The 24,628-nt window shown below is 40.5% G+C and overlaps 2 protein-coding genes across 3 annotated transcripts; one reads left to right on the forward strand and one right to left on the reverse strand.

Moving 5' to 3' along the window:
• The first annotated feature begins 990 nt into the window (after nt 1-990).
• On the forward strand, nt 991-7,114 carry slc24a5 (solute carrier family 24 member 5). 2 transcript variants are annotated; one of them, XM_085356948.1, is made up of 9 exons: nt 991-1,278; nt 1,934-2,113; nt 2,705-2,788; nt 3,024-3,127; nt 3,280-3,380; nt 4,204-4,487; nt 4,603-4,812; nt 6,249-6,350; nt 6,503-7,114. In XM_085356948.1, exons 1-9 carry the CDS (start codon nt 1,116-1,118, stop codon nt 6,823-6,825), a joined length of 1,551 nt encoding a protein of 516 aa, XP_085213074.1. In that variant the 5' UTR covers nt 991-1,115; the 3' UTR covers nt 6,826-7,114. The 2 variants fall into 2 exon arrangements, with proteins under 2 accessions (XP_085213074.1, XP_085213081.1); XM_085356955.1 differs by having other exon boundaries at nt 4,606-4,812.
• Nucleotides 7,115-8,027: 913 nt separating this feature from the next.
• Nucleotides 8,028-24,357, reverse strand: myef2 (myelin expression factor 2). Its single transcript, XM_085349494.1, has 17 exons — nt 24,206-24,357; nt 22,984-23,183; nt 22,108-22,160; nt 21,134-21,141; nt 20,944-21,037; nt 15,547-15,738; nt 14,513-14,666; nt 14,360-14,409; nt 14,202-14,262; nt 13,849-13,950; nt 13,461-13,505; nt 13,263-13,361; nt 13,042-13,137; nt 12,889-12,954; nt 9,899-10,083; nt 8,572-8,623; nt 8,028-8,383 (listed from the first exon to the last, which is right to left on the reverse strand). The coding sequence occupies exons 1-17, from the start codon at nt 24,313-24,315 to the stop codon at nt 8,220-8,222; spliced, it is 1,731 nt and encodes a 576-aa protein (XP_085205620.1). The 5' UTR covers nt 24,316-24,357; the 3' UTR covers nt 8,028-8,219.
• Nucleotides 24,358-24,628: the final 271 nt, after the last annotated feature.

Raw genomic sequence — 24,628 nt, forward strand, 5'->3', positions numbered from 1 at the left:
TTTGTTTTAGGGTTTTTTTTAACATTGCCTTATTTCTTTGTTGCATGACTTCCAGGCTAGGCCCTTATCAGTCTACACAAGATGACCAGCAAACCACAAACCCAGTCAATGCCACACAGGGGCGCCATTAACTCACAGCTAGGCTCAGCATCATTCATCACAATTAGCACAACAAAACAAGCAAGTTCAGCTTCATTCGGCTAGTGTGCACTGCTCACTGGTGCAACAGAAATGCCAGACTGATGATTTAAGCATTTGTCAACCTTAAAGTTGCTTTCATAATATAAATTCATAATGTTAAATCTTCTGCTTAATGAAATACGTGCAATAGACACAGAGCAGCCTCTCAGAAAACCAGTAATTGAATTGACTCACCTTTTTTCAAATCATCTTGTTTGGACTCAGGATAAACTATCCATCGTTTTAATATCCATTCATTTCATGTCTTTGGAGCACGAAGGCGATCCACACAGAGAGCACTCCTGACTGACGCTCTGTGGCTCCACTTTGGGGCATGTCCAAACAAGCCCTGGCACCCCGTCCCTCCACATATTCACACCCCCTTTTTTTCCTCACATGTGAGGAGTATGGGTATCAGTCTACGGTGTAACTAAAACTACACTAAATCCTGTTTATGGTTATGTTCTGTCTACAATCACGAGTCAGATATGCGCAAAGGCCTAGTTGAGTGGCCTGCATGTACGCCCACAGTGCCACTGTTTGACGTGAAGATGATCATCTCCAAATTCAGCAAGTGTGTTGCTTAAATGTGTATTTAATCAAGAAAACATTACATTTCCACTTATAAAGCTGCATTAAAACTGTGTTTAAAGAAATCTGGATTTCACCCCTGCTGCGCCTCAGGCTGGATTGTGTTCAAGCTGACTGGAATGACTCGCAACTCGTGATCCCCCATTCTTAGTAGCACCAGACTTTAAAATGTCCCCCCTCCCAATAATCTCTCTTTGCAGCTTGCAGCCGTATGTAGTGTTAGATGCAGCGCTCACAACCAATTTTAGTCCTTAGTACATTTCTACAAGCTTGTAAAGACACACATGCGTCCTTGGATTAATCGCTAATTTCGTATTTATTTTTTTGTTTTATTTAATTTTAAAATGACCATGGGTACTGCTGTAGCTGTGCAGAAAAAGAAGAGAAAAGATTTTATACCTTACTTTCTGGGATTTGTAATATTTTTGTATTGCACGGTCAGTCTCCTTTCAGTAACAGCAAAAACAGCACAGGAAAGTCACTCTGTCAGGGTGCGTCGGGCCGTGGGTAAGCATATCTGAAACAAGTGCGTGCGGGATTTTTGGGTTACTTTGTAACATTTTAGAGCTGCCACAATAATCTGGGGGAGTTTTGTTTTATAGTGACAATCTGTTCAGTGTGTCATGAGTTATGTCACGGTAATAATGTGTGCGTAATCATGTGGCATAGCAACTGTGGCAATGTTTGCTCTACTAATCGTCGTGTGTTATCGGCATGAAAGACCGTGTAACTGCCATGAAAAGAGATCTAACCATCTTGGCAGAGCGCTCTAGCAACTTGCTGGCTTCTTGGGGTGACAGTTTGTGTGTATGAGTTGTTAAGAGTCGTTATTAGAGTCGGTGCTTTCGTCTTTTATTTGATAATATTCTCGCGTGTATTTGTCAGGGGCTAGATTTAAGAAGTTGAAAATAGGTATTATCACACAACCGTTACTGGAGGCGACTGATTCATCCTCATCCCAGTCTCCATAAAGATAATCTCCCTCAGGCTTTCTGTACTGACGTATTCGACCAAAATGGCCAGACTGAAACTTTTCTGTACAATTAGATTTTAGTTCACTTTACTAAAATGTTCTAAAATATTTTTTCTCCCTTATTTTTGAATTAGTTTACTTTAACAGCCTTGATTTGAATGCGTGTGCGTGTTGTTTCTGCTGTTTTAGAGAATGAGACAGAATGCATCCCGCCACAGTCCTCCGAGTTTCCTGAAGGCTTCTTCACAGTGCAGGAGAGGAAGGACGGAGGGCTCGTCATTTATTTTATGCTTATTTTCTACATGCTTTTGGCTGTCTCTATAGTCTGCGACGATTACTTTCTGCCATCATTAGAAGTAATCAGTGAACGTAAGTTCTACATAACACACACGTTTCCAATAGAACATCTGCGTGTAAGGTGTAGGTGTAGGCTTGGGTGGATGTTCTCATTGTATTTTTGCACTGTGTGATTATCAGAGTAATCGGGATTTATAACAACAGATTCTAACGCAATTTCTTCATTTACAAGGTGGGAGCCAAATCTACACATACAGTGTGAGGAAATATTTAACTTACTGAACATTTTAAGTAATAAATAAAGCTGTTAGTCAGTTAATCCTTTGGTATAGTTAATGTAAACTAGTAGTTTGGTCTTTGCAAAGTCTACAAACATTGTGAAAGTTTTCAACTTTATGCACCTATCCCTCCAACACCTAAGTATATTTTATTTTTTTTTAAAAAACATATCCTTTTTTAATAGACGATCAAACCATGAAATCAACTGACTGACTAAACAAGCCCACAGTGGGCGGATATAAAATGTAATATCACAGACCAATCCTTAAAAATAAATATATCAATCTGTTTTTAATGGGCCATTTGAGGAGGGATTGTGCTATTGTTGAACAAAACTGTGCATTATATTTTTTTTGTGTGTGTGTTATTTTGGACCTCTCTCAGGTCTGGGATTGTCACAGGACGTAGCAGGAGCCACGTTTATGGCAGCTGGAAGTTCTGCACCTGAACTAGTCACAGCCTTCCTAGGTAATCACAAACTAAGTAAAAACCTAATTATGACATGATAACCCCAGTATGATCATCTGTGTCCTTGTGGTGTTCCCCAGTCTGACATAGTGACTTTACTACATGGGAACAAAAAGGAAAAGTGTCCTTGAACTAGGCTATTTTAACTTTCAGATCTTTATTTCTTTTCCCTGTCATGCTTCCTCATTGCTCCTGGCTTCAAAGCTAAAATGTGCTCTTTACTCTTTACTGTCAGGTGTGTTTGTGACAAAAGGGGACATTGGGGTCAGCACCATTGTGGGATCGGCTGTCTACAACCTGCTAGGAATCTGTGGTGCCTGTGGACTTTTAGCCTCTATGGTACATTCTGACACGATAACACATAAGATACAGACAAACATTACACCTCTGCTAACTACTTGTGTGTAGCAGTTGCACTTTTGCTCAGCCAAAACAGAAGGATCGTTGTGTTTTATGAGCCTTAAACCTCTTATTTTTGTTCGCTTTATCAGGCTGGGCGTCTCACCTGTTGGCCACTATTCAGGGACTGCCTGGCATATGGGATCAGTGTTGCTGCTGTCATTGGGATTATTTCAGATAACAAAGTTTACTGGTGAGTGTATTTGTGTGTACTAACTCATCATTACATGAATCATCTTAAGACCTTTCACCACATACAAACAGGGGTTGAATTTGGGTTGTAAAAGACTTTGTCCTTTTATAAGAGACTCTATTTTATAACCCAAAGGGTGGTAACAAGATACAAAGTCATTTACTGCGTTTTATTGCCTCTTGTGATGTAGAGAAAAACAAATTAAAAGAGATCACAAAACAATTTGTACAGTGCAGGTATTTACAGGTTTGTTTTTTCTTTTTGTTTTTTATGGTACTGTCATAACTATATCCATGGCTAAAAAAAAAGCAACAACAATTTGGAGAATTACACATGGAAAATATGTTGAAATAATCCAGTGGTACAAAAGCCACTGAAAAGTATGTTTTCTGACCTTAATTGAGGGAAGTGAGACCTGCAGTTTTTTAGATGGTGATCTGGGTTCTTTTGTGACCTCCTGGGTGAGTCATCGAAGAACTCTTGAAGTATTTTTGGTAGGCTGGTCACTCTGGTGAAGGTTCACCACTGTTCCATGTTTTCTCCATTTGTGGATAATGGCTCTCACCATGGTTCATCACTGCTATTACTTACATTGACATAATAATTGAAAAGTGCATTTTGTATTTACTCAGGTTATCTTTGTCTAATATTAAAATCTGTTTATGTTCTGAAACATATAAGTCTGACAAATATGCAAAAAAAACTAAAAACTCAGGAAGGGGACAAATGCTTTTTCACAGCATTGTATGTTTTATTTACAATATTTTTCATTTACAGTATGTCAATGAACTATTAATGCTCAAACTGTGTAATTTGTTGACAGGTATGATGCTGCCTGTCTCCTGCTGGTCTACGGCGTTTACATTGTGGTTCTGTGCTTTGACCTTCGCATCAGTGAGTTTGTCCTGAGGAAGCTGAGCCCTTGCTGCACGTGTCTGGGGTCAGGTTCGTGTGAAAAGATTGAGACACAGCGTCTGCTGGGTTGGAATGACGACACCAGTTTGCGAGTCCACAGTCGCTCCAGAACAGACAGTGGGATCTTCCACGATGAGTCAGGATACTCTCACCTGTCCCTCAGCCTACACGGACTCAATGAGATTCCTGAAGGTAAGGCGCACTTCTTAGTGGCACAGTAAAACTGCTTTCCTTCAACGCCACTTTGAGTCATTCGCCTTCGTGTTTGATCTAGGAGAGATGTATGATGTATATTCTCTCATACCAGCAGAGCATAAAAGTGTCTTTGCCGTCCCGGAGAGCGACATGAAACGGATTCTGTGGGTACTGTCCCTGCCCATCATCACTCTGCTTTTCCTCACCATCCCTGACTGCAGGAGAAGGTTCTGGAAGCAGTGGTTCGTGATCACTTTCCTCATGTCAGCAGTCTGGATCTCAGCTTTTACATATGTGCTGGTGTGGATGGTCACTGTAGTTGGTAAGATGGCTGTTTTAACTCTGAAGTCTGTAATAAAATTCTGTAGTTTTCATTAAACTTTTGCAGATTAGCTACAGGTGTAAATGAGCTCATCACCCACTGAGCCACGGCAGATCACAAGTGTTGAAACTTGTGAGAAAAATGTTGGATTTGCAGAGTAGTCACATGTTGGTCTGCTGGTTAATTCCTGGGATGCCATTGTCTAGGCAGGTTCAGAGGGGGTCTGTTGTAGCTCCAGTGGGCCATGTGCCTAGCCGGCCACAGCAATTAACAGGGGGCTCACCCCTAGGGAAACACAGTCACATGAGGACTGAGTGTATACAGGGCTTCAAGAACCCCTCCACCTTCCATCTACAAAAGAATGAACTATAGAACTATATTCCAAGTTCAGGGTAAAAAGGCAATATTATCATGTGACAGTGGCAGGTCTACTTAATGTATAATGAGATTATCCAATAGTTCTCAGAAAGGCTCACATGCAGGGAAATACCAGGCATGTAGGCTCTGCACTGAATTGGACAGTACAGAGAACCCAGTCACAGTTCACAGGCAGGATTGTAAGGATTCATTTAAGGTGGTGATTAATATTGGTGAGTTATTTTCTGGATCACTTTGCCTGAAATTTATTTATTTTCCTATGATGAATGTGGATTCTGGATAATGGACAATGTCTAATAATGGACTTAATTTTCAAAAAGAGAAGGAGCAGATGTGCTGTTTATTTAACTTGATAATAGGATTTCACATTCTTATGGAAGATCCACAGTACTATGTACTTTTGAGCCACCCCTCATTTCTTGATATTTAGCTTAGGTTCTTGAGAAATAGTTCCTTCAGTTTTCTTCAGGTCGAAGGTTTTCCTTAGCTGCTTTTTCAGTCATTTTCAGCGCTTCTACCTGACCCTTTACAAGGGAATGTTTCTGTTGAGCAACTTAACCCTGACGTATGAGTCATTCAAACAAAAAAAGTACCCAACCTAAGGGAAGAACCAGTGTTGTGTCTACACATTACAGACGACTTCGCAGAGAACCAATGTTAATTTGTATTTTTAGGCACTTTGTTACTAGCAGCCTGTCGCAAAACATAATTTGTTCACATTTTTCACTGACTTGACTACAGAAGTGGTATCTCTTTAGTTGAGAATGTCAAGAAGCTATATTTAAGGCTGGAAAACAGGGAGAAAAGTCTCCACAGCCATCTGTTAAACATAGAGGAGGCTCTGTCATGGGTTTGGCGCTTCATTTCAGTCAGGTGTGTTAGACACAGAAATTGTACTAACTGTTTTTGCCTGATATACTGCATTTCCATTCATCTCTGCACCTATTTCCCTTGCAAGACATAAAAAAAATGTGTAGTAGTTCAATATTTTTGCACAACACTATCTTGAAGTTATTGGTAGGGTAATCCGACTTTGTGTTGGCATTGTGTTTATGCAGGTGAGACCCTTGCTATCCCCGATACTATTATGGGACTTACTTTGCTTGCTGCTGGAACCAGTATACCTGACACTGTGGCCAGTGTGATGGTGGCCAGAGAAGGTAACACTAATTTCCAGTTTCATTAACTTCATTTAAAATTCCTGAACAACTGCTTGCTGTACATTTAAACTTCCACAGCTTGTTCACTCAAAATACAGGAATGTTGAATTCTTTAAAATTTCAATGTAAACTTTTTTTCTCTCTCTCTTAAGGGAAAGCCGATATGGCCATGTCCAACATTGTGGGCTCTAATGTGTTTGACATGCTGTGCCTGGGTTTGCCTTGGTTCATCAAAACTGCCTTTGTGGACACCAACAACCCTGTAGAGGTCAACAGCACCGGACTGGTCTTTATTTCCTGCACACTTCTCCTTTCAATTGTCTTCCTTTTCGTAGCCGTGCACATCAACGGATGGAAGTTGGACTGGAAGCTGGGAATCGTTTCTCTCATCTGCTACATCCTCTTTGCCACTCTGTCCATCCTGTATGAGCTGGGAATTATTGGGAATAATCCCCTAAGGCTGTGCAGCGACTGAGATCTGACCTTCTCAGGACTAAAGCCATATTTTCTGAGTAAAAACAAAAATGTTAAGCTTTTAAAAATGTACAAATATCAAGTTGCTACGGCACGCATACGTGATGGTCACCTCAGTGAATGATCTATTGTTAATATATTTTACCAAAGGTGGCAATGTTCCTAGGATCATTCTTTTGGGCGTGTACACCAAGATCCAGACAAGACCAGTATCATCACAAGGCCCATCTTCACATTGCAAGACATTCCCTGTCTTACATAAGGGTCATGAACAAAAAGCTACTGCTCCCACAGGTTTACTGCAATTTCCAATAAGAAAAGAAATAAAAGGTTTAAACTGAACTCATCTGGCCTTGTCCTCCTTTTTAAGAGGGTGGTTGAGCTAAAACAAAGACTTATTTCTCTGATAAGCTTTTATGAGCGAGAAAGAATGGTTAGAGCCATAAATAGTTAAAAAAAAAAAAAAAAAAAAAGAAAGAAAAACTTTCCACTCATCTTCAGTTCCCTAAAACTGTCACGCATTTTTTTTCCACAACCAAGTTTGCAATGCTTGCGTGGACTTTAGACACTAATCTACCCTCAGAACAAACCCAACAAAGCTTAGTTCAAGCTAAGCACAAAAACCTTCCAAAAAAAAGAATTTGTTCAAAACTGTAGCAAACCTAATTCAAATAAAAATAGTTTAAAATCCCGTTTTAATCTGTAGCTTTGATGAAATCTTTCTAACAGCTTGAGGACACACTGTTATGCATCTTTTTTACAGCACTGATGTCTAGTTAGGTGTCCGTATTGTATTCCCCTGACATACACGTGCCATAATATAACTAAAAACAACAAACAAATCTAAACAAAACAGCTACTTTTGGCTGTATTCTTATTAACAGGTCGCCGCAGCAGGTAACTCAGTTTGTCAGGATTATGCCAAACCCACTCGCGATCTAACTAAAAATACTAAACTTTAAGCTTGAAGGTTTAAATACTTGAATATCTTTTTGTTCCTATAAAATAAGCGCATACTGAGTTTCATCTGTGGACTATTGTGGTATTTTTTAGATTTGAAGATGCCAATGTAGAACACTGTTCTTGGAGGGTGGGGGCAGAACTACAGCAAAAGTTTAGACAATGAAGAACAACTTCGAGACTTTGATCTCAGGAGAATTTACAACCACCAAGTTTAAAAATTACAAACTTTATTTGGTCAAATAAACTGTCTCACAAATTAAAAAGGGTTTATAAAACAAAATAGCTATGTAGTTTACATTAACAAACAAAAGGACGAAAGAAAGAAACAGTTTACACGTGAAGATATGAAGTAATTGTGTTTTTAAAACAAAACAAAAGATCATTGGCAAGGGGACTGAATGTGTACGTGTTAGCTTCACTTCTACAAAGGATCTAGGCGTTTCGATCAATACGGACGTCCACCTCTCGGCCATTTATCTTGGTTCCATTCATCATCCTGCAGGCCTTCTCGGCACTCTCTGGAGAGTCGAATCTCACCGTTCCGCATCCCTTCGACTTTCCATTCTCCATCTTGATTTCTGCAAACATTACCTGACCTGTAGCAGAAAAGAATGAGCAACGGCTGAATTTTGAAAGCAGAATCTTTAACAAAGTGCTGATTAAATCTTAGATATTGGCCTTTGTTTTCAGCGATCAATTGTGGTGAAATGCCAAAAGTGCTCCAGTGGTTCATGAATTAAACAGAATAATTAATTCAGTGGTCTATAATAAGCGAAACACTTACCACAGTGACTGAACTTGTCTTTCAGTTTTTGCCATGTCAAATCATAGGACAGCTATAAAACAAAAATATACTTCAGTCATTACATTAGTCAGCATTAACACATTTACAGCTGGACCTTTGTACATAGGGCTGTGCGATATGACCAAAATCTCATATCCTGATATTAAGACATCTATCGTCCGATAACGATATAAATCACAAAAATTTAACATTTTCTATAAATTCTGTGAATCTCGGGCAGCTCGACTTGCGTGAAGTGTTTCCAGCTGGGCGTCGCGTACCTGGAGTCGAGTGTTTTAACTGATGCATGAAACTATACATTTTTAGACATAAGTTGTAAGGGCCGCTGTTTTCTTTGTGAGTATTTCTTACACGGCGTGCTGCGTGTGAAAGCCTGTTCTAACGTTTGAGTCTAAGGTTTATTTTTTTTTAGCACCTGACGGCTCTTTTTTGCTTCCTAATCCGTAAAACTGCATCTTTCACGTGATTCAGTTTATTTTGAAAAGTCACAACAGGATCTTGAGCTTTATTGTGAAATGTTTATGTGGAACATAAACAAGCGGACACGCGGTGGTTTTACCGTCGTTGTTGCTAACGACAACGCATAAAAACAAACGCTTGTCTGTCTGTAGTGTGGTTATAAATATAAGAGAAAGTGAGAACTTTAAGAAATTAATATAGCCACTACAGTGACCATCAAAATAATGAAAAAATATTGCCGTAAACGTTTATTTTGCAACACCACGAAACAAACGATAGCGTAAAATGAAACGATAAGACGTTTTTATATCGTCATCCGATATATATCGTTATATCGAACAGCCCTATTTGTACAGGAATCAAACATGTCAAAGATGACATTGAACTGATCATAAATCCTCCAAGCAAAAATTAATGATTCATCAAAGCACACCACATATTATTAATAACTTTGTGTGCTTATGCAGCTATCCAATCAAAGGCCCAGCAACAATATATTTAATGACATCTAATGAACGTTTATCACGTTAAAGTTTAACTGATCATGTTAGCACAGCGAACTGATTAAAGAAGCAGTAAATTTAGATACACAAATGTCTTGAGAACACATCTAAACAAAAGAGGAATGATGGGGGGGTTACAAGAAATTCTAACACAAGTGATGTTTGCTAAACCTGGACCTTTGAATTCCCCTTTAACATTTTAAACTTTGAGTGGCAGCATACTATAGTGCTTGCACTATGACTACTATCACTATCACGACTGACTGTATAGGAAGATAAGGATGTCCACAGATGTAACAGCTCTGAAAATCAGAATAAATGAACATGGTTTTATTTCTGCTTACATTTCGCACAAATATCTGGCAACCTCCTTTGGACCCTGAGCCTCTGTCCGACATGCCACCACCCATGTGGCCCGGCCCCCCGCCTCCATAGCCACCAAAGCCACGGTTCATGTCCATTCCTGACATTCCCAAACGGTCAAAGCTGGAGCCCATTCGGTCCATCGACATATTTCCCATTCCCCCACCTGAGCGCGCGCACACACACACACACACACACACACACACACACACACACACACACACACACACACACACACACACAGAGAAGTGCACACAAACAATTTAACCTAATGCACAGTTAGGTTTTAACAGGGTCATGTTTGCAGTTTCCTGCACTGCTGCAGAACTACAAAGCCTCATGACAGATTTCTGTGAATTGGGACTTTTAAAACACTTTGCACCGCTTTATGAATAGATTTTTATTAACTTATTCTAATAAAATGTAACCGAAGTGTATCTAAACGGTGCAGAAGAGGATTGATTTTCCACTTCCAAACTTGCTATCACAGAAGCCAATGTCGCCATGACACTGTTTATACAGTGGGTGCAGACTCTGTACCAGTTTAAATAATTAGTCACCACACTGCACGAAGAATCAATGGGAAAACTTCATTCTTTTGTGAAAAGAAAACATTTTAACTACTGACAAACCACTATACCCCTTTTTAGTCTCTAACAAACAAGTAATTGTCGATCTCTGGGAAAATAAATACCATAGCATTTGCTATAGTACAGGCAGCAGTGTTCTGAATACTTTCAGTCTAATAATTTAAACAAGCCTGGGATGAAATGGAAAAATACCATAAGGCTGGTCAACCAAAACTTGACAACTCCATCATAGATTCCATCTTACACTGTAACTGTAAAGATTTTCAGGTTTGTGTGGGTTTTTTGGCATACATGAAACAGAGAAAGTGCATATTTTCTCTGTGGGTTGCTGTGGCCAGCCAGGCCCTCTGCTGTTTTTTTCTTGGTCTTCAAAATGCATCTCTTTTCTCCAAGTACTATATTTTCCGCACTATAAAGCGCACTTAAAATCCTTTAATTTTCTCAAAAATCGGCAGTGCGCCTTATACTCTGGTGCGCCTTATCTATGAATTCTGACTGTGTTTACTGACCTCGAACCAATTTTATGTGGTACACGGCGCTCAAAAATCAGTCAAAAAATGTTTTAGTAGGACTTTGCTAAGCTACGAAGCCGCACTGCTTGATCGATTGTCTGAGCGTTATGGCTACCGTAATCAGGAGCCTCACGGCTCATAGTAATCTGGGTCCAAAACCCCGTCTGCGTCAGGTCCCAAACGAACACTGTGTAAATACTTTCATCTTTAATAAAATGATCAGTGTTGCTGCTTTACCAGGTGTAACAATTAAGTTTAACATCCAGGCATCCATGAAAACAGAAATTATTAAATTTAACGGAGTTAGAAGTTAGCAGATAGTTAGCTGGCTAGTTTCGCTAGTTACCTAAACTAGCGAAACTAGTAGCATGTTCTGACAGAGATTTCTGGGCAAAAATAAAACGTACAGCTCTGCTATCACTTCCAACATGAATGAAGACAGAAAACTACACAGCAGTGACGTTTGTAGGATTACTGAAGTTGGACTAGCTGGTATATGATGCTGTGCTAGTGATCGCTAGCGACACAGATGTTAGCATAACAAAGCATAAAACAGTGGGCCCTAAACTCCATCCGCTTCAGGTCCCAAAGTCAAACGAACACTGCAGCATCACTGAGAGTTAAAAACTTTCTAAATTCTTTCATCTTTAATAAAATGAGCAGCGTTGCTGCTTTACCAGGTTTAACAATTAAGTTTAACGTCCAGGCATCCATGAAAACAGAATTTATTAAATTAAACAGAGTTAGAAGTTAGCTCGCTGGTTTCGCTAGTTACCTGAACATGATATAGCATGTTCTGACAGAGATTTCTGGAAAAAAATAAAACGTACAGCTCTGCTATCACTTCCAACATGAATGTAGAGAGAAAACTACACAATAGTGACGTTTGTAGGATTACTGAAGTTGGGCTAGATGGTATATAATGCTGTGTTAGTGATCGCTAGCGACACTGCTATGTTAGCTTACCAAAGCATAACACAGTGAACCTGGAGAATGAACGCTAACCTTTTTCCACTTGATAAAAGTTCCCGATGGTTTTTTTTGACAAATACAATCGCATGGAAAATTGATGTAAACAGACCAAACTTCAGTAGGGAAGGGGAACAACTGAGATGCTCCAGCCACAATATGAGGTTAGTCATTAATGTAAGATAAGATAACCTTTATTAGTCCCACACGAGGGAAATTTGTTACAGCATAAAGCGGACAGTGCAAAGTTACATAGCAAAAATGAGAAAAACACTAGAAAAATATATACTGTTGTTCCGGTGTTTATAGAGCAGCTACCAGAGAGAGTATTCTAATTCATACAAAAAAACCTGTTATATCTTATTCTTTATTTATGTTACCAAAAATAAAATGCGTGTGGTGACCGAGTCTGTTGTGACTCTTAATAAGTAAGACGTATTAATACACTACTTTCTTAATCTGTGTGACAACCATGACCACACGTTTCCACACCCACTGCTAAGTGTATGACAGTTCAGGAGATTAGGTTGCTGTAATCAGCCATAAAGATCTAACCTTCTGTTTCTCTATTCAAATGTTATCCTTTAGGAAGCCTGATATGAGAGATGTTACTTATGTTATAGCAGGAAATACTGTTAATTTTGTTTCATTTTTTTTTATTTTTCCATTTTTATCAATTTACACTGTTTAAATTCAAGTAAAAGAGTTACATTTTACCAAAAAGGTCAGATTTGGAAAAGACTAAATATATTAACTACTGGAAGGAAATGATGATTTGGGGGCAGCCCAAACTTTAAGTAAGAGTACTGTTGTGGAGTCTCATGTACCTTTAATTACTGAACAACTGCTATAAAAATGATAATTTGAAACACTGTGTATTAAGATTTTTTTTTTCCTAACCTGTGCCTAATCCAGTTCCCATGTGCCCCATGCCACCACTGCCCATGCCTCCTCCAAAGCCTCCACCTAAAGAAGAGTGCAAGTTGATGCAAATTCGATTATACCACGATGCAGTAGAACTCACAGCCTCACTGAAGTGAGAGTATAACTTACCCATTCCTCCAAAAGAATCCCCAAATCCTCGATTCATTGGCATGTCACCGTGCCCAAAGTCCCGATCCATTCCACCCATTCCTGATCGGTACATATCTTAACACCAAAAATACAATGAAAGAGAAACAAAACAATCAACAATAAAACGAGATGACACATTAGTTACCAATAACAAACAAGAAAACCTGATTTTTGGCCCACTGAGGGTAAAACAGACTTACCTCCCATTCTGCCAACTGGTGCCATGTCCCTCCCTCCAAACCCACCCATACTGCCCATGCTGTCCATGCCTCCAAAGCCTCCACTTGCACTACTCATTCCTATCGAAAGCAGAAGAGAAAAAGAAATCTCCTTTGTTAACACCGAGGTAACCATGGTCATTCAACAGGAAAGAAACTCGTAGGTAGCAAAAAGCTCACCTCCCCCAAGTCTGTTCATTCCACCATAACCTGATACATCCATACCTGGCAAAGACAAAGGAACATCGAATTACAAGAAACAGATGTAATTCCATAAAATTTACAACGTAAAAGCGCTTAAATATTATCTGGACAGAGCTCTGATCATTTCATTTCTTTGCACATCGAGGCTAATAGAAAAACAGACACTGGTATGTTGCATATATGTCAGTCTAACTTGAACACAGTTAATATTGCCTTGAGACCCTAATTTGATGATCAGCTAGTGGAAATGTAATTCTGTCGGATAAATATTGGCTTGTAAAGACAAACTGTTGCAACTCGGCATATATACGACACACTTTGCACTGAATATAATTTAAACCTAATATCTCAAAAGGTGACTGACCTCCAGGTCCCATAGCGCTCATGCCGCCTCCACCACTCAAGCGGTTGGCATTGATGGGTTGACCTCCTGGCCCCAATCCCATGCCAATACCACCTAGACCACCTACACAAAGAAGAAAAATTCCTTCTGTATTGTCTCCAACCACAAGAAATGCTCAAGACATACTTCATACATACTAAAGGCACACTGCCATTTTGGTGAACAAATTATTTATTCACTCACACACCATCTTGTTAAAATGCAGCTGTTCACTTCCTGTTCTGGTAAGACGCGTTTACTTGATTAATGATAATAAAACTATTTTTTTTAAATTACGTTTTTTGCTTATGATAAGGGAATAACAGCAAACTCACGTGGTAACTGAGGTGCTTTTTCTACTTGCCGAAAGTCTTCAACGGGTAGAGATTTCTCATCCTGCAAGACCAAGCATTTTTCTTTGCCCACATATTCACATCGTCTGCATAGCTTAAAGCACATTGTAACTTAACAAACAAAAACAACACACACGTACCATTTTTACGTGCATCTGCCTGTCAAAGAGCATCTGCCCATTAAACATGGCTGGAATCAACATCAAGGAGAATGCTGTGGTAAATATTGTACAGAATAAGTTATTTTTCTCTTTTTGTTTCTTTTTTAATTAATACTTAATTATAAAGGATACAAATGGCCTGCACAGCTTCCAGTGGCTGCTCAAAAGTCACTGTTCCCATCCCACGGCTCTTGCCATCTTTATCTTCCTTTACATCTGCTCGCTTCACCACACCGGCCATACTAAACACCTCTTTTAACTTCTTCCACCCCACCTTAAAATCCAGCTGTTGAACAATAGAAAGACACCAGTGCGTTTAATAAACAGGAAAAAAAAAAAAGATTACTACACAGATTTGGAAACTGCTATACCTCCATATCAGTGACAGCCATACTGTGCACACTGTGTGGTAAAGATGGCACAGCAGCTTTTGTAGACGTCTCTTATGGAGGGTGGTGACGGTGGTACAGTGGGGAGTTCATTTCCCATTTTCAGTACGAAGACAAAGTAAAGTGGATTATACTACTGCTTACGGTAAACAGTAAACATTAGTGGATGGATAGCACATGAAAGGAGTTAAAACAATACTACCATATGTCAGTAGTTATCTAGTTATTTTCGCTTACTTAGGGGTCTACTAACTCTTTTGGTCGGGGTAGAACAGTGGTGCAGGGTTTAGCACTGTCACCTCACAACAAAAAAGGGGTTTGAATTCACCGGCCAGCTAAAGCCTTTCTGTGTCTGTGTGGGTTCTCTCCAGGTTGACCGCCCTCCCCCAACAATAATTCTAAATTACATGTTTGTGCGTAAACAGTTAACGGTAACTGTAATGGTGAAAGTGGATTTGCTTGCTAAACAGTTGTAGCTACAACATATACACATATCATAAAAACTTCTTTTTTTTTTTTAAATTACACAATGTTTAGGCCCAGCTGAAGCTCCATTAAACTCTGGTGGGCTGCCAGGCTTAAAATAGACTGGCACAAATCCTGTAGAAACATATGATTGTGGACATATTTCACAGCTGGTCAAATATTTAATTAGTAATACTAATCTCTGGTGCCAAGCTATTAAATTACTTTAAAGCCTTCACTATGTATACGAGTGTGCTTGGCAGATGTCTACAATTGCACAGTGATAATTAATGTTTAATAACATTTCCTTACATTAGCTACAAACACAGTGTTGCCAAGTCGCCCAGCCTCCAGTGCATGGATGACTTCAGGTGGGATGTTAGGGTTGTTAGCAATGGAGGGCGGGAGGTTCATCACACCAGGCCCCATGTCCTGCCCACGGCCTCCCTGTTGACCCCCTCCCATGCGTTGCAACACACGGCGGGCATGCTCTCCATCAGGGTCCTTAAATAGAAAACATTATGATAACATTTAAGAAAAAATAAATAAAACTAGAAAATTTCACAGTGTCATTTTAATTTAGTGGTACATCGCTGGATATTTTCAGATCTGATGTTAACAAAAACATATGTAATGTAATAATGCTACATCATGGTTACCACTGTTGTGTATTTTGGGTTATAACAGGATCCGTAGTGGGCTTGCCCCGATGCATTATGGGAAATGATGCTTTTCGGCTGTTGCTCGGGCTAGCTCCATGTTAAGTTGCTCCGTTATAATAAATACCGCAAGTTACGTCGTGGTCCGAGTATCATTGTTATACTAGTAACCCGGAGTGAAGATATAACAAAAGTGGCGACGAGGACGTCTGGACCGACGCTGCAGTCCGCTTTGGAGTTTTACATTTTTTTTCCTGCTGATGCCTCGCGCTAACCTGGTGTTAGACGGCGCCGGAGGTAGGACGACGCTACCGGTGTGCGAAGGTGGATGCCGTTTTTTTTTTTTTTTTTCTCAGCGAAACGGGGAGGAATGTACAGCGGACAGGACGACGAAGGCAGACTCCGTAAGTGACGTTAACCAAAACATAAACGGATAAAAGAGACGTTACGAAAAGGAACAGTTGTGAGGGGAAGAGTGCCATTCAACCAGGAGCCGAGTAATGGCTGGAGTTACTGGCCCTATCGGTCCCTTCGACGAAAGCACGGAGCAATGGAGCTCATATACGGAGCGTTTTGGATATTTCGTTGCGGCTAACGACATACAGGATGCTAAACTGGTGCCCATTTTTTTGAGTGTGATAGGCCCAAAGACTTTTACCCTGCTAAGGAGCCTGCTACAGCCAGCAAAGCCAGGCAGTAAAAGTTTCACAGAGATCGTGGACACTGACCAAACACTTCTCGCCCAAGCCCCTCGTGATCGCTGAACGGTTCAAGTTTCACAAGCGAAACCAAGAAGAGGGTGAGTCTGTCACAATGTTCATTGCATCGTTACGCAAATTAGCTGAACACTGTGAGTTTAAAGATGTTTTAAATGACACATTAAGAGACAGACTCGTGTGTGGTTTAAGAAATGAAGCTGCACAGAAGAAATTGCTCACGGAAAGTGATTTGACTCTTGAGAAGGCAATTAATATCAGTGTGACCATGGAAATGGCATCAAAAGAAGCCCATGCGCTACATGCTACAGACAGAGTACACAAACTAGACAATGGTAAAGCAAATGCACAGGGACCATGCTTCCGCTGTGGCAAGTTAGGACACCTTGCTAGTGATTGCTGGTGCAAAGAAATGGATTGCAACAACTGTGGAAAAAAAGGTCATGTAGCACGGGCATGCAGGAACAAAAGGTGCAAGGATAAGGGCTCAAAGCCTGGGAATAAAAGAGGCACTGCAAGATTCAAAAAAGAAAGACATGTTCACACAGTTAAGCTTCATGAGGATAGAGCAAATGACTCCTCAGATGAAGAAGTGTTGTCTGCAATAAATACTGTGCGAATACTGAAGGTGGACGAAACCTCAGACGGCTTTTGGGTCACGCCCAAACTGGAGGGACATGTTGTAAAAATGCAGATTGACACTGGGTCAAAAGCATCACTAGTGTCATATAATGTCTATAGGACATGTCTGAAGCACCTTCCACTCAAACCCTCCGACACAGTATTTAAAGGATATACTGGACATCGAGTGCCTATGAAAGGAATGGCAGAGGTGACTGTTCAATACAATGGCCAAACTGCTAAGCTGCCTGTGTATGTTACGCAGAAGAACTGCCCTGCTATAATGGGACGTGTGTGGCTCAAAACAATCAGACTCAACTGGCAAGAGGTGAGAAAGCTGTCACATGGTTCCTCTCAGCTACAGGCCATACTGGGAAAACACCAGGAGGTTTTTCGTGAGGAGCTGGGCAGCATGAAAAAAATTACAGTGAAGCTGCATCTCAAGCCTGACTCCAAGCCAGTCTTTATGAAGGCTAGACCTGTGCCGTACGCCATTCGGCCCAAGGTGGAGTCTAATTTAGACGCATTGGTCAAGAATGGTGTTCTGGAGCCGGTTACGACCAGCGAGTGGGCCACGCCCATCGTTCCAGTTCCCAAAAAGGACGGCGGAATCCGGATCTGCGGAGACTTCAAGGTATCCGTGAATCCTGTATTAACAGCAGAGCAGTATCCCCTTCCACTGATTGATGACTTATTTGCTGGTCTGAGTGGAGGACAAAAGTTCAGCAAAATAGATCTCAACCAAGCTTACCTGCAAATGCACGTTGAAGAGCAGTCACGTGACATGTTGACTATTAACACACATAAGGGACTTTTCAGATTTTGCAGGTTGCCTTTTGGCATCACATCAGCTCCAGCATTGTTTCAACGAGCGATTGATCAAATCCTGAGCGGATTACCTGGTGTGCAATGCTATCTGGATGATATCCTGTGTACAGGAGCAGATGATGAAGAGCATCTGCGCAACTTGGATGCGACCCTTCAGAGGCTGAAGGAATACGGATTGAGAGTCCATAAGGAGAAATGTGACTTTTTCCAGTCATCTGTGGAATATCTAGGGCACGTGATTGATGCAAATGGACTTCACACTGCACCTTCGAAGATCACAGCAATCGTGGATGCACCCCCACCACGAAATGTCAGTCAGTTAAAGTCTTTCTTAGGGCTGTTGAACTACTACGGACGGTTCATACCCAACTTGGCATCACTCCTGAAACCACTGCACAACCTGCTACGCAAGGAAGAAGCATGGGAGTGGACAGCAAGCTGCCAAGACGCCTTTCAAAAGGCAAAGGATTCACTGACTGCATCTGAGGTGCTAACCCACTTCAATCCCAAGTTCCCAATTCAGCTTGCTTGTGATGCTTCTCCCTATGGGGTGGGGGCAGTGATTTCCCACATTCTCCCAAATGGCGAAGAAAGGCCAATTGCATTCGCATCAAGGACATTAAACACAGCAGAGTCCAACTATGCTCAGCTGGAACGAGAGGCGCTGAGCATTGTATTCGGTGTTCGGAAATTCCACCAGTACCTGTACGGTAGGAAGTTTACACTGTTTACTGACCATAGGCCTCTCACAACCATCCTGGGACCCTATACAGGGATTCCATCTCTTGCTGCTTCACGTCTCCAGAGGTGGGCGTTGATATTGTCAGGACATTCTTATGACATCAAGTATCGCAAATCGGAGTCTCATTGCAATGCAGATGGGTTGTCCAGGTTACCCCTTCCTGTTAAAAAACCCGTCTCTGACACAGTTGAGATCCTCTACTTCAGGGAGGTAGAGACAGCACCTGTTTCGGCTGTGCAGGTGAAAAAGGCGTCCAGAAATGACCCTGTGTTGGCAGCAGTGCTGGACTGGATCATTAAGGGTCTGCCTGCAAGTAAGGGTGTAGACCTGAAGGCTTTCCTGGGAAAGCGGGCGGAGCTTTCTGTTCAGGCGGGATGTTTGCTGTGGGGGAGGAGAGTCATCATTCCCATGTCACTGCGACCAAAACTGTTGAAGCAACTGCATGCAGGACATAGTGGAATAGTGAGAATGAAGGAAATAGCGAGAAGCTATTTTTGGTGGCCAAATATGGACAAACAGATCGAGGAGATTGCTAAGAACTGCTCTTCGTGTCAGATGGTCCGGAACAACCCACCACTTGCTCCTCGTCATCCCTGGGAGTTCCCACAGGAGCCATGGCATCGGGTACACATTGACTTTGCAGGTCCATACGAGGACAAAATGTTTCTTGTAGCTGTTGATGCACACAGTAAATGGCCTGAAGTGACCATCATGAAATCAGCCACCACTGAAAAGACCATAGAAGCTCTAGGAGAAATGTGCAGTAGGTTTGGATCTCCTACTCAGATAGTCTCTGACAATGGACCTCAACTGGTTTCACAGGAAATGGAGGCTTTCCTACAGGCTAATGGAGTGCAGCACATTACGTCAGCTCCATACCATCCTGCAACGAATGGTCTTGCAGAAAGGTTTGTTCAGACAATGAAACATGCACTGAAAACATCACAAGGCCAAGGAACACTGCATCAGAGACTGCACAAGTTTCTGCTTAACTACCGGAATAGTCCACATGCGACCACAAGGACATCTCCTGCCAACGCAATGTTCAAAAGAGATCTGCGCACTACCTTTGATCTTTTGAAACCCTCAACTGTGAAGGACACTGTACAAAAACAACAAGAGAAACAAATCATGTACAGGGGTCAAAAGGTCAAGGGCAGAGTCTTCAGCACCGGCGAGTCAGTGCAGGCCAGGAACTACCGAGGAGTACACAAGTGGGTTCCTGCAACTGTCATTGCTCAAACTGGTCCAGTTTCATATACAGTTCAGGTGGCCGATGGAGTCTGGAGAAGACACGTGGATCAGCTACTCCGGTCCGCACCAGTGTCTGCAGAAGGGTCTTGCGGAGATCTTGAAAATGCACTCATCGACTCGTCAGCCCCTTCACACACACAAGTAGAGAACTCCACCACATCAGGAACAGTGGTTCCACCTGTAAAGGAGACTGTAAGAGAGACTGAGACATCTTCGGTGTCAGGAACAAAGGCTCCACAAGAGAGCACACAGACTGACGTTACCACAGACCGCCGATACCCCAATAGAGAGCGGCGGCCTCCTGTTCGTCTGAGTTATTAGATGGCACCTGACCCAAATGAACGGGGCAGAATAATCCCCATGGGTCATGGGGGAGGTTGAGGTAGTCCACCCTCACTCCCCAAGATAGCAATTAAAAGAGTTGGTGTTGTAACCTTACAGTTAATAAGAGGTGAAATGTTTGTGAGGCTATTACTGTCATGTGCCAGTGAAGACTGAAGTTTGTGAGTAGATCACCTGTTTATTTCATAGTACATCCTTTGTAAGAGGGGAGGAGATGTTGTGTATTTTGGGTTATAACAGGATCCGTAGTGGGCTTGCCCCGATGCATTATGGGAAATGATGCTTTTCGGCTGTTGCTCGGGCTAGCTCCATGTTAAGTTGCTCCGTTATAATAAATACCGCAAGTTACGTCGTGGTCCGAGTATCATTGTTATACTAGTAACCCGGAGTGAAGATATAACAACCACCACAATCTTTTTATGACTGCTTCATATGCCCACAATCAACAGAAAATAGCAACGTGAGATCAGCTTTTCTTAAAAAAAAAAAAAAAAAAAAAAAAAAAAAAAAGAACAGCTAAATATAATCTGCAATCTATGCTTCTCACCTCCTTGATGTTGAGTGGCCTTCCACTCAGGTCATGTTTATTCATAGTTAATACTGCCTTCTTCACAAACTCCTCATCTTTGAACTCCACCACACTGTTGAACGAGGCAAACGGAGACGCCACATGAGTCAATGCGAGCACAACATATAAAAACAAAAGTTGTTTCTTTGAGAAAAATAGGGTTTCTTACCCACACCCCTACGAAGGTGGCATCACAGGAGTTCAGGAGTCACAGAAGGAGGGAACAAAATACAGTTAAAAACAAGATATTACAAACAAAAACATAATATAACATCTCAACTAGTTTTTAATATGTTTTTTATGCATGTTGGCCATATTTTCCCTGCTGGCTTGAGCCGGCTGGTTTTTAACTTTACTGCAAACAAGAAAAAATGCTGAAAAAAAACAAAAACAAACATCACATTTCTTAATAATTAAAGATATTACAAGAAGAAAAATATCTAAACAGTAATATATAAAGGTTGCAGTTAAAATTAAAAAAAAAAAAACTAAAAAAAAAACAATCACATTTGTCAGTAATATTTAAACATTCTATTATTTTACCTGAAAATATTTAGGTTTTGAACTGGACATTGATTACCACGATAGATGAAAAAAGCAACAACAAATGTATTTAGTACATTGTTTAGGATTAACAAGTTCGGACTTTAAGAGAAAAAATGTGTGGTTCATCTTTAAATCTATTGCATCATTTGTTGCCATTTAACATAAAGACATAACAAAAACAACTACGTGGTCTTTTGCAACTGCTTTGTTCCATTAAACAGAAAGCTTTGCCATATAACAGAATTGTAAAATAAAATTTTGAGACATGAGGGTCAATCAATAAGACCAATCACACAACCCCGCATTTCCCTTTGGAAAATGGCCAAACAAACAAACTTTTAAACCAATTGAAATGACAACAACAAAAGCAAAAGTATACTCTTAGATGAGTTCATTGGCTACATTTCCAAAAGTCAACAGGACATCTCCCTTTCAAATGAAAAATCAATCATTAGCCATCTTTCAGGCTCTAAACACAACCTATAGTGTCTCCAGTTCATTTAACCCAAAGGATCAGAGCCTAAAAGAGCACTACATTATTGAGAGCCTGCTGAGGGCATTTAAAACCTCGTGCAGCAATTTGGCCACATCACTTACCCTTGACTTTCCTTCAGCATCCTTAAAGAGCTCCACGTATGTAACCTCACCAACTACATGAGACATACAAAGGGAAAATACCAAAAGAACAAAGGAATTTAAGTCACCAAGTCTTCAAATCACCGCTGGCCTTGGCAATACAGCTACAGATGGAGATGTCCCCATTGATCAACAGCCAGCCCAGACCAACATCCCACCAGACAACACCATGCCTTTCTGGGCAGTGACTGAGACACCCAAAGGCCAAGGCCAGAAAAATAAAAACAAAAACAGCAAAAAACAAAAACACAGCTATATTAAACCTGGGAATTTCAAAATTCAAATCAAAAGACTTCAACGTGATCAGTTTAGCAACAAATTCCATTCAAGGCAGTTGAGATGTTTAAGCTGTCCTTTGACCTTTCAAAATATCTTTTTTGGGAACTCTGTATTTCATAAAGTAAAACATTGGAATATTTTTCATTGATACTAGCAAGATTCACCTTAATGCAGATGCAACAAAAACATTCAACAATCAAAATATTCCTTGCTGGATTGAGGTTACATTTTGGAGCTGACAATCCATTAAAACAAGTAACAATGTAACTACGTAAATCCTACTTTTTCCTCACATACATATCAGCCCAAGCTAAATTGGTGCCCATCCAAAAATAAATACATAAATAAAAGAATTAAAACTCCAATAACCTTAAATCACAATATGGCGGTTCCTTAATATCTGCACTAAGCATATCCACAAAAGCTACACACAAATTAGCTGGCGTTAGAAGCAAACGTTCAAGCTTGTAACAAAACAGAACAAAAGGTCAAAATCTTCTTTTCAGCTGAAGAGAGAGGCAGAGGGAAAGACGCCATACCCATCACTGGGTAGATTACCTTTATCACGCATTAGATCTTTAATTGCCTGCCACTTCATATCATACGGGATATTGCTGATGAACACTCTGTTCCTATGAGCACCCTTCTTTTCTCCACCATGTTTGTCTTTGTAGGGATGGTAGCGGCCTCCTCTTCTGCCTCCAGAGGATTTCTCTTTACCATCATGCTTTTCTTTGGGGGGCTTGCCTTCTTCTTCCCTACAAAATACAGAGAAGTGCAGGTCAACATCTCTAAACATCTTCCACAGATCACTGGGGCATCAAATTAAAAATCTACCCTTAATAAATTTGTGAGTAATAGCAGACTCATCTTTTGTGATTTGCTTTAGAAATTTAATTTATACCTTTTTTAACCTTATACATACAAAAAACTCTACTCATATTAATAAATTCTATAATATGGATCTAAAGTAATAATAATAATAATAATAATAATAATATCATGATCTAAAATAGCCATACCCACAAACAGCAATATGCATGCATACGTGCTGGACAAACTTTGGATTTCTTTGCGTGTAAATGACAACTACGTGAGTAGATGAATGCATAAACAAATTAAAAGAAAAGTATTCATGCAACTTCTGATTTCGCTAAAGACCAACATAATGAGGATTTTAACCAAGTGTGACATTTTATAAATCCTTGTGAAAATACAGCACACATTTTAAATGAACTGATACTTTAATGCGTATAGAGCACTTTAAATGTATTAAGCCGGTATAATTTTTGTGCAACAGCGCGGAGCCATTAGCAGCTAACCGCAGGTTTGTTAGCATAGCATAGCGCAATGGCCATGAACAATTTCATTAAGATTAGAATGGGTGCTAACTAGTAAAAGCACAGCTTATTTTGCTTGTGGTTAAACCTAATTAATTTAATTAAAGTAAGGCTGGCTTGGTGGTTACTAGCGCTGAATTTCAGAGTTTCGTTAGCTTTAGCTAAATATGAAAGCACAACACAATGGAGAGTAGCACCTAACCGAGAATGACCCATTGCACCAGCCTTGTAACATTGTGGCCACAGTTTATGGAGATGCATATATACCTTAAAGTCTTACATTATATTTAAATTTAACACATATACTTCGACGTTATATTTCTTACAAGAGATTGGAGGATTCTTTGCTAACAATAGCTAATATTCAAGGACTCCATTTTAGCTAAGCTAGCTAACAGCGACGCAGAACGACCGGATAATATTACAACTTTTTAACTCACATTTTCACACCGTTGGGTGTTTCTTCAGATGTCTCGTCGGGTTCCGACTTGACTGATTCAGAAATTTCCTCCTCCTGTGGTTCCTCTTTAGCCGTTTCAACATCTGCCATGTTGATGTTTATTTTCCCCACACACAACGCAGGATAACTCGATCGCTACGCAGTTCAAAATGTGCTGGGAAGATATGTGATTCCAACGCGAGATTTGGGAGCTGTTGCTAGGCATCGTCGGAGAATTGAATAGTATAGGTGTCAATGGACACGGGTGAAAAGAAAAAATTAACTCCTGTAAAAAGAATGTGGACGCGATTTCTCTCTAAATTGAGAAGTGAAGAAAGTAAAAGCTTCTAATGCAGCGATTCTTACCTTTTTTCTTATGTGCCCCACTTTATTTTAGCAGTAAAAAGGATTCCAAATTGAGCAA

Source organism: Diplotaxodon limnothrissa, linkage group LG1 (assembly GCF_057381915.1).
Source record: "Diplotaxodon limnothrissa isolate DT_005_m linkage group LG1, D_limnothrissa_male_GT1.1, whole genome shotgun sequence".
In the NCBI taxonomy this organism is placed as follows: Eukaryota; Metazoa; Chordata; class Actinopteri; order Cichliformes; family Cichlidae; genus Diplotaxodon; species Diplotaxodon limnothrissa.